Below are 23723 nucleotides of genomic sequence, written 5' to 3'. Positions count from 1 at the left end.
GTTTGCTGTGGGGGAAATTTTAGTCAGATGAACCACAATAAAACAATTTTCCTCACATCCCAATAGGCAACACTTACCATAGATCAGCGATCCTCAACCTTTTGAACCCGTGAGCAACATTCAGAAGTAAAAGGAGTTGGGGAGCAACACTAGCATGGAAAATATTCCTGGGTTGCCAAATAAGTGCTGTGATTGGCCATTTGGTAGCCCCTATGTGGATTGTCAACCTACATTAAGTCTTTGGCAGTGTAACTGGTTTTTATACAACCAAAACTTGCCTCCAAGCCTGGAATTCAAAAATAAGCACCTGCTTTGAGGCCACTAGGAGCAACATCCAAGGGGTTGGAGAGCAGCATGTTGCTCATGAGCTACTGGTTGAGGATCACTGATACAGAGGGATCCCTGCCCCTCAGCAAGGAAGTTGCCACCCACAATGTTCCTCCATATAAAGGCTTCTTCCCCCCCCCCCCCCAGCATTCTGTAGTGTTTTTCCTACTGTAGGCTTTGTCACACTAATTTATTTGCTTTGTGCAAGTAGGCTGCAGGAGCCACTCATCATGATTGAGGTTATTACGTCTTTGCCACAGCGGATTGTTAAGGTTCTCCGGTATTTTGTGTCACCGACTTGGAACCAGATTAATGACATGGAGATTAGGCCTCCTTGGGGCAGGCACTGTGCTCCATCCATTTCCCCCTTCCTTCTCTGCAGTTATATGCGCCTCGTGAGTGCGGTGCACGGGTCAAAGTGGTAACGAGTGATGGCATCATTGGGTGCGCACGTTTTGCAGGCTTTGAATGGTTTGGAAGAGTGGAAATACCTGTTTACGATGACCTAACTACTTACACCTACCTACAACGACCTACCTACCTCCAACAGAGCCATTGAGTAAAGTTAGTGGAACCCAAGCAGCATAATTTTCATTTGCTGCTGATCATTCACAAAAGAATTTTGGTGCCCAGTTTGCAAAGAAGGAAGGACAGTGGGATTGCGATGCATATTATGTTTCAGTACCAAACTTTTCTCCTCCTAACACAAGGCCTTTAGGCGGCAGACTTGGGTACTTCCTATCTGCATGGCAAGGAATAACAGACCAGTGGGTACGCTAAATCATCAGATCAAGGTATGTAATAAAAACTATTCAGTTTCCCCCTCTGCTGTTCATTATTACAAGAGAGTCTGTACTGGAAGTTCAAAGTCTGGCTGTTACTTCTGCCATAAAGGAGTTTGTGAAACAAGGGGTATTAGTACACAAAGAAGAAAAAGATCTAGGGGTATACTCTACCATCATCATTGTGCCAAAGTCAGATAGGAAGCGCCGGGCTATTGAAGACATGAGACATTCACATTGTTATAATCTAAAGAAAAATGGAGTCGTGTGTTCAACTCTTAATGCTTTACATTCAAAAGATCATTTGGCAACAGTCGACCTACAAAATCCATACCTTTGTGTGCCCATTCACTAAGCCCTCAGGAAATACCCGAGGATTGCGATAAGGGAAAACAAGGCCAGCTCTTCCATTTGGCATTACCAGTGTCCCAAGCGTGTTCACAAAAATCTTCCTTTGTTGTCATAAATGATCAAAACAGCACAAGTCAAATAATATCTGCCATAGAAGTCGATACAGCAAGACTGATTAATAATCAGAATATACAGACAGCACTGGGGCCTGTGTTGTCATGTAATCGAATGTGGATTTTATAGTTTTTGTATTGTTTAATAAAAACTTTCTCCAACTCTCCAGAACCAGTGGCTGCAGCAAAATAATACTTCAATGAGAGTCCCACTTTATATGTTTAAATATGAATCTCTACACAATCGCCGACTACAGGAAAACACGGCTGGGAAGTAAGGTGGGGGGGGTTGCCCCCTTGCTGTATGATCATTTCCCTGCTGAGCAGTTAGGGAATGTCTGAAGTATCCTGTCCACAGCAGTCAGAGCAAGTAAAATGAAGGGGGAAACACATTTGTGGGTGGCAACTTTCTACCTGAGGGGCGGGGATCTCCTCTTTGGCTAGTATTACCTTTGGGACTGAGGGAAAAGGGATTTGTTAAGTCTGATTTCTTTCTTTCAAATTAAAAAAAAAAAAACCTATTTGTGAAAAATGTTTGCATCAACTACAGTTGTGGCTTTCTCTTTAAGAACCTACAGCAGGAGAGCGAGATCTTATTAAAAGGAGATATGGGGATCTTTATCCCCTTTAAAAAATAACCCTATTACTGATATACTTGCGTGAACAATTCCACAGTGTTTCACAATGTTCCTGTGATCATCATCTTAGCCAATAAATGTATCACCTTCATGTTTCATATCAAAACATACCTATAGAACCAACTAAAATAACTTTTTGACTAGCTAACCTGATACAACACCGGCTTTATTTGCACAAAAGCAGCATGGGAGTTTCTTTCTAACTACAGGTACTAGGCTCCGTGAGGAACAAATATACCCACTCCTTTCCTGTGATTAAGTCTGACAATTATAGAATTAAGAGAACTTTCTGAATGGCCGGGAGAGTCATTAAAATCCCTGGTGAGAGCAGTACAGAAACACTGGAGAATTTTTGATGTAAACATATTAGAGAAGGTTTTTGATTTTTTTTTTTTTTAACTTTACTTAACTGGGTAGTTAAGTACATGTCTCTGTTAGATGGAAGCTCTCAGGGGTGCTTCGCCAATGAGACTGTCGCCTTAGGCAGCAGAGCCCCACTAGGTACCAGGGGCAGCAAAAATGCTGCTCCTGGTACTTTAAGAGCGAATTTCAAATTTCCGGGGGATGGGGCTCAGGAGGCGGAGGAGCCAGGATCGCCCCTGGAAGCTCTCAAAAAGCTTCAGTGTTGTTCGGATAAGATTTCAGTTCATGGCTGTCTGTTGTGATTAATGTAGTGTGGGTTATGTACCCAACATCCAATGCAGCTTCATGCACTTTGTAGTAGTTAATATTGTTTCCCATAAATCACACAAAAACCTTTGGATACTACAGTATTCACCTTTTTATTGAAATTTGTGACAACCCTTCAACATTTATTAATTTCAAAGTTTAACAGCTTTTAGCATGATCACAATAAAACCTACCTCATTCACAGCAATAAAGAACAAAAATAAAATTAGGACTACAGTGACCTTTTACAATCCATCAGGTATCAAGGACAGGCACCAAATGGCTCTGCACCATGTGACAACTCAAAGCAACGCGGCTTATTGGCGTAATTGGCAGTGGTGCATTTTTCTGACGTTTAAGAAATGTCTGCAGGCTAGATCTGTGTGATGAAATATACCTTTGTGAAGCAGAAATGAGAACGAGGGAAAATTCCTCCACCCTAATGCTGGTTTCAATGTAAACATTAATATAAACCCTTCATGTCAATATACAAAACATGGAAAACATTGAATATTGCTTTTTTGCGTTTTTTTCCAGTCCCTAATATCTGAAAACGACGGGGCAGGGATTTGGGAGAAAAGGTTCTTGTACTTGTCAGCCCTGAGAGGGTATTAAAACCACTCAAAGTATATTTCTTTGTAAATGCTTTGCCAAAGTCTGTCAGAGCCTACTTTTCCTTTTGTCCTCAAAAAGACTTCTTAGCATATAGACTTGGAGACCAGACACCACAACCATCACCATCAAGTTGAAAATGGACCAAAAGTTCACTCTATCATAATTACTCTCTTGAAGGTTGCGATCTCGAGCTTCAAAGGCTTTTAGCAGCGTCTGGATCTGGCCGCTTTTGGTTAATCGCCCTTTCACGCTATTAATAGTTTCCTAGAAGCAATAAAAAGAAACAATGTGAAGGACAGTTAAAGGCAACCCTTTACATGCTATAGAACCTACAGCAATTTACAGTATATTCAGTCGGGCTTGCAGATGAGACTATATATGATATGCCCCAAATATTCTTATGTACAATGATAAAACACCCTATATATGATCAATCAAGGTATTCTGCAAAAGTCTAATACCCTATAATATGAATAAGATTCCAACAATATGTGGCCTATAAAGCCCAAATTATTGTACACACGATTTTTATGGGTAAAACAATGCAAAACGCAATACAATCACCAAAACCCTCCCACATATTTGTGGCTAAAATGCCACTTACGATGGTTTTCTGGGCAATGAATTTTTTTACAGGCATAAACAAGGGACAATTATGAAGAACTGAAAATTGAATACATTTATGAAGTATCCAATAAGATCAGGTTAACATGCAATAAAGTCACAACATCATATAATTATGCAATCTAGTGTGCATGCTAGCAATTTTTATTGTCATGGCAGATATAGAAAAAAATGGTATTTGTGTATATACTCATGTGTTGCTTGTTGTGTGCACAGACTATTTCCCCACCAGTGGTCATTCATCCCGGCCCTCACCATGTTCTGTGAATTCTTATAAAAAGTCCCTCTGCTTTCCTCTGTTTACATTCATCCCTGCAGGTTAAGACCATGCAAAGTGCCCACCCTGCCCTTGCCTCATCCCATGATGTGCAACACCCCAAACAACCTTCCCTAGGGTTTACCTGCTCACACCTCATTTGGGTAATGAAAAGAGAGACACCAAAACATCCCTTGTTTCCTTCCCACTGGCTAACATTCATGGACCCATTTACTTAGTTCGAGTGAAGGAATAGAAGAAAGAAAAAAAACTTCGAATTTCGGTTGTTTTTTTTTTGGCTACTTCGAGCTTCGACTATGACTACGATTTTGAATCGAACGATTCAAACTAAAAATCGTTCGACTATTCAACCCCCTAGTTCTCCACCTAAAAGCTACCGAAGTCAATGTTAGCCTATGGGGAAGGTCCCCATAGGCTTCATAAGTATTTTTTGGTCGAAGAAAAATCGTTCGATTGATGGATTAAAATCCTTCGAATCGAACGATTCGAAGGATTTAATTGTTCGATCGAACAAATAGCGCTAAATCCTTCGACTTCGATATTCTAAGTCAAAGGATTTAACTTCAACAGTCAATTAACCCTCGATATTCGACCTTTAAGTAAATTTGCCCCTCAAATTGCCATTGAGGAAAAACAATTTAATGTTGCCCGCCATTTCCTTGCAAGAATGTTAGCCAATGGGAAAGAAACAGGATGTTTTGCCGTCTGCATTAGCAAAGATTGTGGGCAAAACATCCAATGTGCCATTACCCTAAAACAGGGGTGTCCAACCTTTTGGATTCCCTGGGCCGCATTGGAAAAAGAAAAATTGTCTGGGGCCACACATGAAATACAAACACTTTTGATTTGTAAAAGTAAAGAAAATACACAAAAAAAAACGAAAATACCAGTTGGATTACCAGATAGCGCTATACACTGGAATATGGGACACCTAGATATTAAATAGAATTATTACTATATTATTATGACGTTTCCTCGGGAACGGAGCATTTCAAGCTGGGCCGCATTCATATCCATCCTGGGGCGCAGGTTGGACACCCCCTGCCCTAAAATGTCTAAGAACATTCCTTTTCCAGTATGTTGGAAAGCTATGGTCAGCAGTGTACAGATTTTCTGGAAAGCAGAGGGATTCAAATCCCATAATCCTTCACTTCAATGTGGTTTAGGGGAGTAGATTATGACACCCCCGACGGGCAGGGAAATGGTCTGTGTTATTCATAAGCATGGTTTCTTCTCAATTTAAAAAAACCACAACTGTATATTTTTTTTTTTTTGGCAGGGGTAAAACAGATACTGAGATTTTCTTTTTCAAAACAGAATGGTTGTGATACAGAAGACCCCTTGTTGAAATGGAAATGTCATATAAAGAATTTTAGAATTTGCTTTATATATGGAGACTGTATTGTACTTATCAGTCACATTGTGTTCTATATATATGTGTCAAGCACAACTGTTTTTATAGCAGAAATATACTGTATAACAAATAACCTGCCATAATTAGACTGCCACTAATATTACAAACACTGAGTCATAGCACAAAAATCAAAACGAAACAACAAGCTATACCAGGATATCTTCCAGTTTCATGTCCAGCAGATCTGTGCCCATAATGTAATTCTTCCAGTCCTCTTGTTCATTCCCTTCATCGTTCAACTGATCTAAGATCAATTCAAAAAAGATCACTTTCTCAGACATACGGCTGAAGGTATTGTCAAAGCAGAACTGGTAATCGCCGTCAACTGTTTCTACCCTGTGGGAATCATACAGCAGAAAAGTAACCACACAGATACAATTTATATAAAGGTCACACTTGCCCTGCGGCTAATGGGAATAGTCGGATTTTACTTACGAGTGAACCCCGTCTGACTGCCGTTCCTCTGACAGTAGAAGTTCACCATCCGGAGATACAAGAGAAAAATCCACATCTAAACCAGCTCCATCCAAGACCTGCAGGGGGAAATTATTTTGAAAATGAATTTCAATGTTTTTTTTTTGGGGGGGGGAGGTTTGAATGGAGCAGTCTGTACAGTTTAAATGTCATACATATTGGACTCGATTCTGACATCAATAAGGGCGTCTCCTAGAATGTGTTTGAAAACATGGTAGGAAAGAATAATATTCAGATGAAAAGCAATATTTAATTAAATACTGTTTAGATGCAACTCTAATAGTACTAATGGTTCCTAAGGATTTGCATAGGAACATGTCAGTATTGCTTTAATGCAGATGTCTGTTAGCACTGGAGGTCCTACAGTTATGGAAATAAAAGCTGGGTACCTGTCCCCAAGGCTCAATGGTTGTGCATGCTCATAATAATGGTACTATTACCTATCCAGATATTTACATTTTCTGGTGTTATGCAGCAAGCAAATAACCAGCAGCAAGTAATTAACAGTAAACATACACAAAAAGCCTTATTCCTGTTGTTCTTCTTCGACGTGACTTTGTTTTTCCTTGTACAGCCTTCTTTGTCAATATACCATAAGAGTTTGTTCACTATCCACTGCTAAGTAGGACAAAGGGTAGCACTGAATAGAACAGAAGGGGCAGTTTAGAAGACAATTCCGTGAATGAAAGAATAGCATCATTTTAAGCACTTTTGCAATTAACTTACTTATTACACATTTTCAGTGCTTTAAAAATTAACTGTAAATGTAATTGCTACCCAAAGCAGTATTTGTCTGCATTGCTGGTTCTTACTATTGAAACAAGGAAGCAGAAGTCAGCTAACAGACCTGTGAAAAGGCATGTACAGCATTGACTGGAGGAGAGCTGACTTCTGCTAAATTGTTTCAAGAGTCAGAACCAGTAGCGCAGATTAAAGACATAAAGCTACTGCATTCAAATGCAATAACCACTCAGGTGAAATCAATAAAACTTCCAGTTGTGGAAACTGAAAATAGCAGTGATTGCGGCTGAAAACATATGCTCATTACCGGACAATACAAAGTTTACAGATCCCAAATGTGCATGTGTGACACACTGTGGTTGATTGTTATATGCCAAATGCTGTACTGCAGATATTACATAATCCACTTGGTGTGTCCAATGGAAATGACAGGGAAAAATGCTGACAACTTGATTCCTCATGTTCAGGGCATGAAATTAATATTCTATAGTAATTACTATAGTTCACTATTTTTAGCAACTACTGTATATGCTAAAATAACACATGTAAAAAAAAAAAAAAAAAAAAACAAAATTGCCCACAATGGAAATTGCTGGGTGGTTTGCGTGCGTGTGGTCAGATACCCACATGTAATGGCATTAAGAATAAGATTTGGAGTAAATGTACTTAGATATGTTTAGAACACAAGAACAGGATGCTTTATACCAATATTTTGTTTATGTTTAACCTTATAAGCTAAAGTGGGCATGTTAAATATTTAACCGTGAAGGAGGGTGAGGAAACCCAAATATTACTGATTTAGAGTGAGAGTAGTCATATTAGGAATGCAGACAAAACTGTTCAGGTCAAAGTAAAATAATTGTGTCTCCATCACTAGGCACAAATCCAATAACTACAGTAGAACATGTAGCTAATCCAAAAACACAATATGTTATGGAAATAGCTAGAGGCATGGCATTAATTATGGATTAAGACACACATTCATTTCCTTCATCAAGAAAATACACTAACAAGATGGAAAAAGGTGCTTCTCCACCTTGGTGGCAGAGAATACACCAAGAGCGCCACGTGTGAGTCTTACACAAAAAGTGGAGTTGGCCTAAAACAAAACTTGCATTGCTGCAAGACAGTGGGATTTGCTCCATGCCTGCTTAAGACATATTCCTTTATAAAGTGATGGCCAAGGGAGATGACAGAAAAACTGCATGCTGATATAGGTCAGTAATCTTCACTGCTTTGCCAATGTGTGACTTGTGCAGTGTAGAAAAGACCTTGGCTATGCAATGGATTCCTGGGAACTACAAGATTTTAGCACAATGTTTCTTTAAAAAGTTTTTTTTTCTTTTAGAAGAGATGCACCAACATGAATAAAACATTACATAAAAAATAAACGATATAAATCACAATGCGGTGCCTAGTAAACTAGCCTTTCCTGTTGTGAGTGGGGCATTTACAAAAGAACCCAAGATATTGCTAAATAGACATATAGTTGAAGAAATAACATGCCAATTATGAGACTGACAGAAGCAATGGCACCTTACCTATAGGAAAGATAGACTACTGAAAGCAATAACTTACTGCTTGTTGAGCTGACATACAGGAGGCGATAACTTACTGCTTGGAGAACTGACAGTGCTACAGGCACTGACTCCTCTCTAAACAAAGACTTAAGGTGGCCATACACTCGTTTGGCAAGATTGCTAAACGAGCGGATCTTAACACGATATGTGCACTTACAGCTGGCGATATCGGGTGAATCCGAATGTTCAGCCCTGGGGCCAAATGATCAGATTATAATGCTGCGAATGGGCGCAGAAGGGTCGCAGGACTGCATCAACTATCTGATGCAGTCCTGGACTGTAGAAAAAAAAATCAGACTTGACCGATCAATATCTGCCAGATTTTTGGCATGATATCGATTGGGGGGACCTGCTGGGAGCCGGTCTAAAGGATCTTTAATCATAGAAGCAGCATGTGATTGTATAAGTATTTGTTTCAGGTATAAAGCTTGTTCCACTGCCTCCTGCACTTTGTCTACAAGACATTGCATACAAAGCCAAGGAAACATTGAAACAGTGTTACAGCTTATGATGGCCTCCTGGTTACAAGGAAACTCAACCAGCAATCCTGGAAAATTAACACTATGACCACCTGCGATGAACAGCAACACTGTGAGCATAGTGAGAATAACCCAGCATTAATGTCACTAGGGCTCATTTATCAACACTCGGCAAATTTGCCCATGGCCAGTTACCTATAGCAACCAAGTAAAGTAAATTAGAATGATGTGGATCGCATTGGAGACGCCAGCCACTCCGTGCCTGGTAAATCCGTTAAGCAAGTAGAAACTCCCGCATACTAGGCACTAATCCAGGAAACGGCGTAAGGACACAGGCGTTGTATCTTGCGGTGGATGTGCTGTACTGACTTACTCAGGGGTGATCCGTGGGCTGCTGCCGCCTGAGGCAGGAACCCCTGATGCCGCCCCCCTCTCCTGATCCGCGCTTTCAAGTTTAGCGCCGGACCGGGTCTAAAGGGGATGCATCGCTAGCGTAGAAGTGTGTACTGCGCTTTCTGCACTAGCAGAGCCGAATTTCCATTTTAAAAACCAGAAAGTTGGCTCTTAAAGTTACAGCAGGCGGCTTTTTGCGGCCCCTTGTAACTGGCCATTCACTGCCACCTGAGGAAAGGTGCTCACTTTGCCTTGTGGCAGGAACGGCCCTGGACTAACTCTAAGGAAGTGCCAAGTTACACGGCAAGAAACGCGTAAGTCAGTACAGCACATCCACCGCAAGATACCCCCTGTGTGTGTGTTTCAATAAAGCCGACTTTTCTACACATCGCATGTGTTCTCGCATTGTTTCCTGGATTAGTACCTAGTATGCGGGGGTTTCTACTTGTTTAACCAATAGCAACCAATCAGCTTTTTAAAGCCAGCTGCAAGTAGAACAATGAATTCATCAATTTGATTGGTTGCCATGGGTTACTGCCCAATTTGCCCAGTGTTGATAAATGACCCCCACTGTGCTCAGCTCCCAACAATCCCAGTAGAACATGACACGGGCACAGGACCGCAGTGACTTTCAGGATTACAGATCGGGTAAAAAATATCATATATAATCATTGGCTTGCCTTGGTCCTAGCCAGTAAACAGTGTTTTTGCTACAAACTAGAAGTAGAACTTGCAGCAGTTTATCAGAAAGCAGCGCTACATCAATAGGGAAACAAGAGAAGTCACCTGATACTCTATCTCCAGAGTGGCACCTTTCTTCATGGGCTGGAAGAAACAATCCTTCTGCCCCGCCGGGAGGGTAAACGTATAATCGCTATCTACAGACTGGGAGAAGCCCAAGCAATGCCGCACTGTGTAATGGACGAGCAGCATCAGGAACAGCACTACTGGTTCATTCCCCATCATGAATCGCAATGCCCTCCGACACTTCAGCCAGTTCACAGTAGCAAGTCAGGAAGGCAAGCAATAACCAGTACTCCACCTGACCATGTGTCGAACTTCCCCACAAAACGATGGGCGTTTCCGGAAGAAATGGTTAAAGCCAATCACAACACGCCTCTATGGTGGGCTGGGCGTTCCCGGAAGAGAATAGCCAATCACTAAGCCTTCCCAAGGGGAGTGTGAAATGTAAGGCATCGTCAGCATGTGGCTTAGTGCAGCTGCCAGACTTGTACAGACAGAACACTAACACTCACTGCAGCTTCCGGGAAAAGCGGAAATTCAGTCTCGAACGAACACACATTGGAGATCTTTGTTTAGTTCCCATTCCTGTTTACTTCGCTTACACTTTGCAAGGCAGGGACTCTCAGTTATCAGTAGACGCTCTCGCATATTCATTCTATATATATATATCTCATACAAACCACTGTAATTTAGTAGTTGTCCGGGTACATCTATAAAAGGACCAAGAATTTCCAGCAGACTTCCATATTTTGTCACTAGGAGCATTTTAAATAAAGATTTATAAACCAGTCAGCGCATGCGCGGTATTACCATGGCAATGTATTCAGCGTCCGCCCGCCCTATGTGTAACAGCTTGATCTCCTATTGGCCAATGGCGTCTCTGATGCCAATTTCTCCTCCAGTTAATTGGCTCATGTAGTGGAGCTGTCAGTTTGGGCGGGGCTTATTTGTTTGTGGAAGTCTCCTTGTGGTAAGTGTGTAGGCGAATGTGGAGCGCTGTAATTACACACTTATTTATCTCAAGTGCCCTATTGACTGTGGTAACTGTTTTACTCGATACTCAAGTCTATTTATAAGCAGTGTCCATGACTGACACACACTACATGCCATGTAAGTGAGTGACAATATTCATTCTCTAAATATTCTCTCAATATTCTTTCTCATTGAAGAACCCACAGCTGGTCTGCTGTTAATGGACAAACGAATGCGAGAAGAGTGGTGTACAGAACATGCAGGGGAAAAGCTGTCATTGTAAGTGTTGTCTAAATATCTTCCACCGCAATACTGGTGAAAAAACGACACCGGTGGAGGGGGGTCTAATGTAACCAGACGTATCGCTGGTGCTCATGGGAGTCCACAAGAGGTGGCAGTTGCCCCACCCTGATTTCTCCAGCTAGTTCCAAAAAATTGTTTGTAAATGTAATTCTGAACCAATGTGGATGTGGTTGGACAGCATGCTGCCCCCTAAAATCCTGCTGCCCTAGACTTGGGCCTTGGTGGCCTCTCCACAAATCAGGGCCTGGGTTCATAGCACCCACAGCTGTTGTTCATTGCAGAGTGTTGGGGTGCAATGTTTCTGGGATACATAAAAATCCTGCGCCCCATAGACATGCATTGAAATTGCCTACAAGCGTAAGCAGCAGTTGACTGGACACAGATTTAAATGCAAAGCTATAGGGGTGGATTTTGGGACTTTTTAAAAATGCAATGTTGAAAGTGCCCTGTTGGCCATTACTATTGTTAAGAATAGAGAGGGGATGCACACTCAGTGAAGAAAATAATACTTGGTGGTATTTAAAAATGTTCTTTTATATAATGTATAACAAACAAATATCCATCAGACAAACTGGTATATTATGTACAACAGTATTAGTGCAAATATATACATACCACCAAGTTACAAGATCAAGACAAAAAGGGACAAACCACAGGGAGCAGATACACTTGCCCAACGTTTCGGCATTATAGTCTTTGTCAAGGGGAATTCATTACTATTGATCAGAAAATTCTGTGGCAGAGGGCAAGTTAGAGGTTGAAAACACTGTAATATCAGCCATGACTGACTGGTTGGTAATGGCAACTACACGTGTGCTATTTAGCATGGATTTTAATCAATCCACCCAGGGGCGATTTTGGGGGGCAGATTTTTTACATTCCAGAATGTTCCGATAATATCGAAAACCTATTGGATGGTTGATGGTGTACGAACGATTGTCGGGCGAACGATCGTCTCAACATTATCGTTCGCAAAATTGATCGGATGAGTTTCTAAATTTTAGTAGTTCAGGGATAAGATCCATCTTTGCGCATGTCAGGATTGTAGCACAAGCCAACGAACAAATACGGAACAACGAACATATATGGAAGGACCTGAATGTTCTTTGCTGAAAACTTCATTTGTAACCATATGAACTATGTAAAGAAATAAATTGGTGCTGACTGCAGGAATATCACCCTATCACCTCATATGTGAAAGAAGTTTATTATGCCATAGCAAGACATAAATCCATATGTCTGCATGGAGCAGGGAAGGAGAAACTGACTAAATACTACAGACAGTGATACAATGCTAGCACCACTCCTCGTTTGTTGAACAACAGTTATATCTGTTCATATGATCATTCTCCGTGGATGGCATATCGTATGGTAAAATAATCATCAGACGATCGTTTAACAACATGATAGTTCATCGCAGAACGATAAAAGTATGCCTGTGTATGGCCATCTTTAGTCTACTGCTCTGAATGCAGCTCTGGACAAAGACCTCTAATTAGAAAACAATAAACTGTCTGAAGTACTTTGCTGTTAGACCTCAAGTCTGCCAATTCACCCTAATATAGATATAAATTTATATTTTTCAGTTAATATAATTATTGCTTGAAAAGATATTTATATGGCTACTCATATAAATATTTCTATGGATATTAAAATAATGCTGTTAATGTCAGAAGTTATGATAAACCGATTTTTTTTTTGTTGAAGGGAACAAGAAAGGAAATTTTAATTTGCAGGGTTTTTTTTATTTAGACTATCTCCAATGTTTTAGCGGATAACTCATTCAACCTTTATCTTCAGGCACCGTTCTAGTGAGCATTCCCTAAGCAGAGCTCCACTGGCACTCACTTTGGAAGATCTTGAGCAGCCCTCTAAACCCAGAAAGAACCTGCTTAGAAACCAGAACTCATTTGCCCAGAAAGGTGGGAACTCTCTAAGGTCATTCAAAGATAAGGTAGGAATTACATTTTCATTTTTAATCTTTATTGGAAGCAAAACCAGCCTGTTGAATTTATTTAACATACTAAAAGTATGAAGATCCAAATTACGGAAAGATCTGTTATCCAGAATACCCCAAGTCCTGAGCATTCTGGATAACAGGTCCGGTACCTGTATTCCAAACCAACATGCTATCAGTTTTCTTTTTTTTTTCCTTTTCCTGCCCATCGTCTCACAATCTGGATCATTAATTAGAAACACGGAACAACAACAAATTAAAGGAAAAACTGAATTTTCTTCAGGAACAAAATGCATTGCTGGTGTCTCAAAACCACTCTCTTATGAATAAGATTGACTGTGTACAGGCAGAATTAACAAAGTCCAGATCTAGAGTATGTGTTGATTGATCTGTAACTTGATTTCTAAATAAGTCATTTGTTATTGTATTTCACAGCAGGATAAAGGAATGACTGGTATTGCTTACAAATACATAAGGGTATTAGAAAGAGTGCATGGTACAACCCATGCAAATATTTACTTGCCCAAATCTGCATTTAAACTTTTGTAATGTTGCACAGTATCAATGTCAGTGCAATATCTGCCTGAAAAACTTGTAACCCTGTTAGAGGTACTTTATTATTTATGATATCACATTTGATCTAGCAGGAGGATTCTCTACATTGGAGATCTCCAACCTTCTATACCCATGAAGAACATCCAAATGTAAAAAAAGAAGAGTAACACAAAAAGTTCCCAGGGGTGTCAATTATGGGGTATGAATGACTTTTGGGGTGTTTCTTGTATGTTATTACAGCCAGGCAGTACATTGGATTCTTTTGTAGGGTAGTTCATTCTTGCTACATTTTAAAATATAAATGTACATTAAGTGGGTTATTTACTAAACTCTGAATGCAAAAATCACAAAAAAGTAGTGCTTTTTTTTTTTTTTATAAAATCTGACTTTTTAAAAAAATCACGCATTTTTCGGAATTGATTAAACCCTGAGGATGGGCAAAGTCCGAATCTGAAAATCCAGCATCTCAGACCTGCCGAGGTTGCATGTAAGTCAATGGGAGAAGTCCCAATGATTTTTTGATGTGCGCTGGGTTTTTGGGCAAAATTCAGAGTTTTTTTGCGATTGTATCGGATTTTTTCCCACAAACAAAATTTTCAGGAACATGTATTAATAAATAAGCCCAAAAAACCCGTGCGGATTTGGTCGGCGTTTGTTTCAGGAAATATTGAGATAAATTCTGACTTTGATAAATAACCCCTTAAAAGTTACCTATATGTCATGCTCATTTTTGCCTGGAGGTTTGTTTTTGAAATAATTGTAATTTGAAGTTCCTAAACCTGACTGTCCCCAGTCTTCAGTTGGAGCAAGGGCAATGAGACTACCTGATCTGGAGGAGCGGATAGTAACCTTGGAGGCCAAAGCTGAAGCTCAGGAGAAAGCCCTTAGGTATGCAATGTGTTTTTTGTGTATAGACCAGATTAACTGGTATGCATTCTTAACAGACAACATGAGTGCAAATTTATAAAGAAAGCTAGTTTCATTGTACATATTGGTTGCACATGGGGTGCACTATTAATTTACACAATGATGTCACTTGTCTTAGGCATCATATTATACATATATGTCCTCTTAGCTTGTGTCAAAGATCGGGGCATCTTATGCATGCATTTTTTTAATACTACAGAATTGATTTTTATATTGGGTAAATTTTAGGTTTAGTGATGTTATATTATCTCATTTTAGAGCTAATGAAGATCAGCTAGAGCATAGTCAGCATATCTTGGATGAAAAGGATAGGATTCTACAAAGGGTCAAAGAAGAGCTGAAGAAGCTGAAAGAAGAGTTGTTTGAATCCTGTAGGTTATGTAACAGGTATGGCCTAAAATGATTCAACCCTTCAAATGCCAAAAGTTAAAAAAAGAGTCTTGAATGTAGCGTTCTATGTATGTAACAAGTTATTTAATTACTTTGCCAATTTTTCTTTTGATTGAGTTGTTTTTTTAGTAGTTATTAGTGACATAGATGACTCTAAGCTAGTTTGACTCTTAACTATTGTGTGTATTTTTTTAAAACTTTTTTAGAACTGAAAAACAGAGAAATGAGGCACTTTTCAATGCTGAAGAACTTACAAAAGCCTTTCAACAGTACAAAAACAAAATGACTGAAAAAATGGAAAAGGTACATCAAAAAATATGCATCATGCCAAAGATAAAAGTGAGAAAATAAAAACAGACACTGGATCAAATACTTTTTACACAGTAAATTATCATACAGATCCTTTTGAGTGTGGTACTATGATTTTATGGATACTTTTACTTGCTTCTCATCTTACTTTTTGTTACATGAGTGCTCCTCTTTGATTCATCTGAATTCAAGATTTTTTTTTAAAGCTTTTATTTTATTTTTATTTATTTCCATACAGAGGAGGAAGAAAAAACTATAGAGGTTAGAGATAATAATTTGAGACAAGTTTTGGCCAGATCCAAGTGCCCAGCCAAACCGAATACATTGGGACCTATTTGCTAACATTTAGAGGCACATTTATCAAAGGTCGCATTTTTGAGTTCATGGGAGTTTTTAAAAACTCCCATGAACTCGGAATTCGACCAATTGAAACTTATTTAAAAAATAGATTCGAGAAAAACTTGAATATCAGGAAGGCTGCAAACAAATTGATCCAAGGACCTCTTCCATTGTCTAAAACAGCAATTCGTCAGGTTTTAGGTGGCAAATAGTCGAATTTGAGTTCTTATGTATGATAAATCTCAAAAATCGAATTACAATTTTTTAAAAAAAACTCAAATAGAATTTTAACATTTCCCTAGTTGAATTTGACAATTTTGGGCATAAGAAAACTTGAAATTCTAATTTTCAATTTGACCCTTGATAAATCTGCCCCTTAAATTTCTTTTTTTTTTTTTTTGCTCTTTTCATGAATCTCTAAAAAATCATGTTTTTTCTTTATTTCTTTAAACGTAAAAAATTAAGACTTATTAAGTGTAAAAACCACGAAAAGTTTGAATACAAAACTGTGCCAAGTAAAAGCTGTTGAGGTCCCATAGAAGTCAATGGGGGCTGCACTGAACCTATTGGACCATTTTTAATCAACTTTTACAGGTTTTTGTATTTTTTAGCGCATTATTTTTTCCGTTCCTACCTTTTTATAATCAAATCTTTTAATAACTGCTGTGATTTTAGAGAAAAAGAGTTTAATTGTGGTTTTAAAAAGCTCTAATAAATGCATCAATCATTAATTTCTTTATATATTTCAATAAAAGTTGAGTGGTAGGAGCTACAAATTTTGTGACCTGCCTAATGGCGATTGGGCAAAATCAATGTAGAAGAATGGAGCACCGCAGAGCCACAATAATATGTTAAAAAATTCAAAATTTATTATAAATCCATTAAAAATCAATTAAATGAGCTTCTGATGAAGTGGCAGTGAGTCACGAAACGCGTTAATTTTTAATGGATTTATAATACATTTTGACTTTTTTAATATATTATTCTGGCTCTGCGGTGCTCCGTTCCTTTACATTGATTTTGCCCTGGATTGCCGTTTGGGATAGTGGTCTGGACATTGCAGCACGCAGAAGCTTGGCTGTGTACCGGTAAGTGCTCCCACTATCACTTTGTTGCTGGACCTCATGGTGAGTTGGGCCGTTTACTCCAGAGAACTAGATAAAAAATGATTTAATCGTAATTGTGTAAAAATTGTGTTAAAGTAAAAAAATCTTTTTGCCTGTTGTAACAGTAATCAGTTGCTGCACAGAATACTTAACTAAGCACTGAGAGTATGTGTGTGTGGCCAAGTGTGATATGCAACTATAACACTTTGTCTAGTTTGTTTGTCTTTATTTCCAGAAATCAAATGGTGTTTATATTGTTTCTGTGACCAAGTACCTATTTTTCTTATTTCCAAAAAGGTTCAGAAAGAAGGGGATCTACTAAGAAAGAATGTTTCAAACTGTGAAAACGAGCAAGGCGCCTTGCAGCAAAAGTGTGTAATGTTGGAAACTGAACTGGAAAAATCAAGGGAGCTCTTAAGGTACACTATAGTTAATTCAGTGCAGAAACATGTATTATACGAATATATATGTACCAACTTCAGCCTAATATGTATTTTAGAAACCATTTAACATGCTGTATAACAACAAGGGCATGTGCTGTTGTTGCATATATGTCCATCCTAGGATAATGTTCTATGTGGTATGACTTATCCACCAATGCGTCACCATAAAATGAAGGGCTTGCTCAACTAATCTTTCTCAGGGTAATATGTATTGATGCCTGCTTATATCCTATAAGTTAGTGTTTACAACTGCAAGGGATCATGTTACTGAATGTTTTAGTTTGAGATACGTTAATTATAACTATTCTATTACTATTCATTTTCAGAAATTTACAGTCTGAAAAGATAAGCAGCCAAGAGAGGCATCAGTGTGTTGAAGCTAAAAATGCAGAACTTATTTCTCTGTTAACACAGTCTAATCAGAGAATTCTTAGACTTGAAAGTGAACTTGAAAACAAAGAAAAAGTGCTTGATGAGAACAAAGCTCTGAAGGATTGTCTTACAAAGCCAAAACAACATTTAGAAGTAAGATTTATTTCTGTGTATATGACCAAATGTTTTCCTTGTGTTTATTACTACAGTATAGCTGGTATGAATATTTTTTAAAAATATCAGATTAGGGACAATGGTATACAGAGAGTATGAAGTAACATTTTTAAAAATCGCAGCATCTAGTAGAAATAAGTCTAAAGCGGATTTTATGAGCTTTCTTGAAAATGTTTCATACTCTTCTTCAGTTGAAGCTGAGGAAGACTCTTGGGTGAGTGGTGAAAAGCTGCATTAGACCTCTAGCTGTCTTATGAATTGTGGCCTGACACTGGAAATTACTATGACACAGACAAAATTTAGATGTGCAAATATGTTTCATATTTTCAGCTCATAATGTATAAAATTGTTTTTCTTTCTTATTGGGAATAGACAATCTCTGATCAGCCACTAGAGCAACCTGTAGATTCTGCTTCTGATGCCAGTGGAATGCTTATTGCAGACCTGAGGTATTTTATAACAAATCTGTTCTGTATCACCTTTTGTCTCTTGGGATTATTCTTTATTGCCATAACATTTTCAAAAATTAGGATTAAACATGATAATTAGTTTATGGACAACATCTTGTTTGTGCATTGGTAATTTACCTCATCTTCTTTGCAACAATTTAGTATGAAAGGAGCTCACCACATGCTTAGGTCAGACCTGTCCACGGGTATCCTGTGTCCGATAACCCAAATCAATATGTAGAACTGTAATGTAGATGTGGAACAGATCCAAAGCGGCAGTCAAACTGCAAAAAAATCCGTTTATTGGGGAGTGTACAACATGTTTCGGGACGAGCCCTTTATCAAGTGTATAGGAACAAACAAAACATCCAACATTTAAATCCTATGTGACCAATCACACCTTCAGTGGGTTGTTACTTCATTTAACCCTTGTGCTAACCCTAATCATGTGACATCTGAATATAACCATGCTGCTTAATGCAATAAAAAAATTTTTTCTTTCGTAAAAACAGCGATAGGTTAAAAACTATTCTAACATAGTTAACATTTAGTGTACACAGAAAAAACAGTGAATAAATATTACATGCGTATAAATATAGCAGCCCTTCAGCCCAATTGGTAAAATACTATTTACTTAATTCTCATTTATTGGATAATTCAGAACTGTCCAAATCCGTATATAAGTGCATTAGTGCTAAAAGTCAGAATAATACAATAAGAACGTGTTACAATAAAACATTTACAAGCAGCTTAAAATACAGGAAATTGCTCCATTCGGCCTAACCTGCAAAAATAAAGAGAAAATGCTGAACCAGCCTATCTAAACCACTTGTTTCTTAACAATGTTGCAAATTTAAATAATTACCATCTACAGTTGTTTAGCAACAATAGTTGCTAACTCATTCTATGCTATTTATGTTGCAATAGGAACTCTTGCTTAATTTTTAAATGTGTTAAAGTAATACTCCTGTTTTGATGGACTCACCCATCTACGATTCGGCCGACGATCCTCGGCAATGCCGTTAGCTCACTAATTATAATACCTGAGAACAACAAGATACATTATACCATTAAAGAAAGCATATCAAATTATATTGCTCATTTAATCCTTTCGGGGAGATACATTCTAGCCGACTGATCCATCTTGCCTCCCTTTGTAATAATAAATTATTATGATCTCCTCCTCTAACTGGATTGGGTACCACCTCCAACACCTTCCATTTCAACTGACATGCATTGTGTTTATGCTCAAAAAAGTGTCTTGATACAGGAGTATCAGAATAGGTGCCAGCCTTAAAATTCCTTATATTACCCTTATGTTCCTTAATCCTCATGTGCACGGGTCTTATGGTTTTACCAACGTACACCAGCCCACATGGGCATTTCAAAACATAGATAACATACGCGGTTTTGCACGTAGCAAATGTATTAAGCTTAATTTCTTGCCCACATATTGGGTGATGAATATTGGGGCCTTTTATGATGGAACTACAACAATTACACCCTAGACACGGAAAGGTGCCCACCTTCTTACTAACCATTGGATTATACTTACTGTCCATTTTTTCAATGGAACATAGTGTGTCACTAATAGATTTCCCTTTCTTATAAGCAAAGCGTGGAGGTTTCTTGAAAGCCAGACCAGAGATGGTGTCAGTCTGTAATATGGGCCAGTACTGTTTTACAATTTTTTCCACCATTTTACTTCTCTTATCATATTTACTCACGAAAGTTATTCTTTCGCTGTCCACTTCCCTTTTTCTTGGTTTTAATAAGTCTCCCCGTTCTATCTTCTGTACCTCATTCTCTACTGCTCGTAGTTGCCCTTTCGGGTATCCCCTCTGTACAAATCTCTCTGTTAGCTCTTTGCATGCCATTTTATAACCAGTGTTACTTGATGCTATTTTCTTGGCCCTCATATATTGTCCCTTGGGAATAGCATTAAGGGTCTGGGGGTTATGGAAACTTTTCCTGTGTAGGAGGTTATTCCTATCCATTTCTTTGCGGTATAAATTGGTACTCAGGCTATTATTTTCCAACTTAATCTGTACATCCAGGAAATTAATTGCAGTATCGGAAACCTCCATAGTAAATTTAACTGTCTTGTGTGCTGTATTGGCCTGTTCCACCATATCCATAAATGTTTCACGTGGTCCATCCCATATAATCAGTATATCATCCACATACCTGTAATAGTGGACGATATACTGTAAGTATGGTTCTTTCAGGAACAATTTCTTTTCTAAATCAAATACAAACAAGTTTGCTAGGGACGGTGCCACCGCAGAGCCCATCGACGTCCCTTGCCTTTGCCAATAGAAGAAGTCTTCAAATTTGAAATAGTTCTTTTTAAGCACAACTTCAAGACAGTCAAGTATAACAACCACATATGGAGAACTGAATTTTTGCGTGTGTCCTTTTTAGCTTAATAAATCTATAAATCATTAAAACAACAGGCAAAAATTATGTGCAGCACTCACTCTTTGTTGAACAAGGAGTACTGCCCCTTTAAGCATAAATGCAAACCATATGAATATAAAATGTAAATCTCCCTTATTGGTAGGTTGTGTCACTTTGTGACTAGTAAGAAGGGGAGCAAACTGTAATACAGGACACAGTTTCTTAGTTCTAAGTGTGCTTGCAAGTTTGGTACATGTATTTATAAACTCTAGAAATACAGTTTCACAGAAATTCTACAAACTTATCTGTTTATTTCTAGTGCAAAACTGTTGATCAGAGAAGCAGAAAACAGAGAACTTCAAGCTGAACTTATAAACCGGAAGTTACTAGCAAGCAGCTATAGAAACAGCCAAGAAAATTATTGCTATGATGAATTGGACACAGAACCAGTAAATTTAAACCAACAAAATACAGGTGAGTGCAGGTCAACTAACCATACAAAGACTGCACATGCTCTGTGCTGCTGTCACTTACTCAGTTTAGGGACCCACTCACAGTATACAGAACATATACAATATAAATGTCACAATATAGTGCTGATAAGTAATTAATACAGATAATTACTACATGGCAGCACAAAACCATTGCAACTTGCATCAAAATTTAATAATCAGCCCTGTAACATCAGCTTATATTACAGGCAAACCTCATTTTCTGCTTGATAATTTGCTACGACCCCTAAGCTTAGCTTCTCAACAGCTGTTTAGAGCCCACTGAGCATTTGACTGCCACTGACACTGGATCATTGCTGCATTATATCAATGAGATCATTGACATCATTAAGCCCCATTTGTAAGGGCATATTTTACAGATTATCCATGGGTTTTGTGCATTATTATAAGGCTATATTTTATGAGATATTAGTGTTCATTTATTACACAGAAATTATGGTCTGAATTTAAAATTTTAATGAAACATCGTCCATTAAGCAATCCAAATATTTCTAATTATCTTGCAGAGTAAGACTCGTATCTCGATATTAATTAATCTATATATGACAAATTATCAACTTACGACTCATGCTCTAACTATTGGGGATACAATGGAATCATCATATACCCCTCACAATTATTTACTACATGTGGCATGTCATTAATTCTATTATATTTTGAACCCTAGTTTATGAACAATATTTACTAGATGTGTTTCTTGTGTTTTGGTGTTAAGCGGAGGAAAAATACCTACAGCTCGATTTCCTTTGCAAGCAGATTCAGATGGACAAGGAAAGACTTGCAGGCCGTGTGAAAGAATTACAAGGGAAACTCGCCAAAGCGCAGACGGAACTTGCCAACACAAAGCTTTCCATGGAACAGAGAACCAGCCAGTTTCAGCTCATACAAAAGGAATTGCTGGAAAAGGCATCAAAAACAACCAAGTTAGAGCAGGAAGTATGTTTCTAGGCAAAAGGTTTGCAATTATTTGTGAAGATTGGATAGGCTATAGACATATATAGATTCATGAGGATGATCAAAGCATGATAATTTAGGTTATGTACCAAGAGTCCTCTCCGGTTTTATGCCGCTACAGTTATTACACTGGAGTCATTAGATAGTTTTAACTGAATGATGTTAGTAGGTTTAAATATATACAGAATTTCCCAGCTCCTCGTTGATTTCTCTAGCCTAACCCTATTTCTGACTCTGGTTGTGTTTAATCACCCATTCTGTCCGTCCGTGTGCTCTAGCTGATTCTAACTTTGCAAACTTGTCCCATAATATAATCTGTATCATTATCATCTGTATGTATTTACAGTTGGTAAAGAAACGTGTGAAGATCAGTGCTCTTCAGAAGATGGTGGAAGAGAAGAGTCAGGTTAATTCTGCTGCTGACGCCAGGAATGCTTCCCTGGAAGAAAAGCTTAAGGTCAGTCATACATTTTCTATCAAAGATGTAGTATTAACACACAGTCCTATCTAGAAATGTATGTTTGATGAGAATTTTACTACACTACAGTGTTTTCTTCTCCTTGAAAAGGACTGATTACATGCTTCACTTTTTTTTCTGATATGGTGTTCAGAGCAGGAATTAAGAAGAGCAAGTTAAATTGCCCCCCAAGTTCCTGATATGTGTTATTACCAGAGCTGTTAACTCTCCCAGTTTTTTTGGGAGTTTCCACATGTTTTGCTCTGTCCCTTGGTCCACTGTCACTCTTCCTGTCTATTTCACCCACCGAAACCTGAACTGATTTCTAACAATTTGCAGGCAAAAATCTATTGTGCGCATGCGCACTTTGCTTTGCACTGAAATGTTTTGCGCATACGCACACAGGGTTTTTGCCTGCTAATCGTTAGAAATCAGTTCAGGTTTCGGTGGCTTCAGGCAAGTTTTTATGCATGCTTCCACTGACGGCATGTCCGGTGATATCACAAACCAAGAAATTTTTCATCTGCGTGAGCTGTATATTCCCCATCAGAGCCATTAAAAAAGTTGACAGCTGTCTACAGAAGACCACACCCTCCATCTGAGCTCAAAAGTACTACACAGTCTGCTAGTGTATACTATAGTATAATATGGTTTCCCTAGCCCTCTCCATGTCAGTACGTATCGGGTTAGCTCCGCCCCTTATGCCACGTCAAGAACCCTCCCACTCAAAGTTAATAAAGCTGACCCCTGAACCCTTGACCAGTGTCTTTTTTTGTTCTTCGCACTTATGCCGCTCCTTTGGAGCGTAGTCTTATTTTTAGGGGAACTAGCAAGGGCCTGCTCGTAAGGCGGCCCTGGAACAGCCTTTTTCCCTTCCGTTCAT

General features: G+C 38.6%; 2 protein-coding genes and 1 long non-coding RNA gene across 8 annotated transcripts in view; 1 reads left to right on the top strand and 2 right to left on the bottom strand.

The window, feature by feature from the left end:
- Positions 1 to 2974: 2974 nt before the first annotated feature.
- On the bottom strand, positions 2975 to 10531 carry tmed5.S (transmembrane p24 trafficking protein 5 S homeolog). The gene is made up of 4 exons (XM_018261011.2): positions 10264 to 10531; positions 6246 to 6343; positions 5963 to 6146; positions 2975 to 3759 (listed from the first exon to the last, which is right to left on the bottom strand). The coding sequence occupies exons 1-4, from the start codon at positions 10441 to 10443 to the stop codon at positions 3541 to 3543; spliced, it is 681 nt and encodes a 226-aa protein (XP_018116500.1). The 5' UTR covers positions 10444 to 10531; the 3' UTR covers positions 2975 to 3540.
- A 419-nt stretch (positions 10532 to 10950) lies between these two features.
- ccdc18.S (coiled-coil domain containing 18 S homeolog) overlaps positions 10951 to 23723 on the top strand; it is a 37408-nt gene continuing 24635 nt past the window's right edge. For 3 of the 6 annotated variants that reach the window (XM_018261004.2, XM_018261007.2, XM_018261002.2), the window contains exons 1-12: positions 10951 to 11191; positions 11391 to 11472; positions 13297 to 13450; positions 14802 to 14896; positions 15194 to 15322; positions 15532 to 15628; positions 17377 to 17498; positions 17849 to 18047; positions 18441 to 18517; positions 21237 to 21391; positions 22145 to 22365; positions 22730 to 22840. In XM_018261004.2, the coding sequence (XP_018116493.1) occupies positions 11414 to 11472; positions 13297 to 13450; positions 14802 to 14896; positions 15194 to 15322; positions 15532 to 15628; positions 17377 to 17498; positions 17849 to 18047; positions 18441 to 18517; positions 21237 to 21391; positions 22145 to 22365; positions 22730 to 22840 (1419 nt within the window). In that variant the 5' untranslated portion in view covers positions 10951 to 11191; positions 11391 to 11413. Of the gene's footprint in view, positions 11332 to 11390; positions 11473 to 13296; positions 13451 to 14778; positions 14897 to 15193; positions 15323 to 15531; positions 15629 to 17376; positions 17499 to 17848; positions 18048 to 18440; positions 18518 to 21236; positions 21392 to 22144; positions 22366 to 22729; positions 22841 to 23723 lie in introns of all 6 variants that reach the window. The other 3 variants (XM_018261009.2, XM_018261003.2, XM_018261006.2) reach the window with 3 other exon arrangements.
- LOC121393328 lies at positions 18796 to 23462 on the bottom strand. The gene is made up of 4 exons (XR_005960985.1): positions 22728 to 23462; positions 22163 to 22326; positions 19503 to 19560; positions 18796 to 19301 (listed from the first exon to the last, which is right to left on the bottom strand). It is a non-coding gene; the product is annotated as an uncharacterized LOC121393328 (long non-coding RNA).

The sequence above is a fragment of the Xenopus laevis genome, chromosome 4S (assembly GCF_017654675.1).
Source record: "Xenopus laevis strain J_2021 chromosome 4S, Xenopus_laevis_v10.1, whole genome shotgun sequence".
NCBI classification, from domain to species: Eukaryota; Metazoa; Chordata; class Amphibia; order Anura; family Pipidae; genus Xenopus; species Xenopus laevis.
This window is presented reverse-complemented; position numbering and strand designations above follow the sequence as displayed.

Coding starts and splice junctions, on each gene's coding strand:
- tmed5.S (XM_018261011.2), bottom strand. CDS start 10,443: ATGATGGGGAATGAACCAGTAGTGCTGTTCCTGATGCTGCTCGTCCAT. Junction 6,147..6,245: donor CAGTCAGACGGGGTTCACTC/GTAAGTAAAATC, acceptor TGATTCCCACAG/GGTAGAAACAGTTGACGGCG. Junction 3,760..5,962: donor TGAAACTGGAAGATATCCTG/GTATAGCTTGTT, acceptor TATTGCTTCTAG/GAAACTATTAATAGCGTGAA.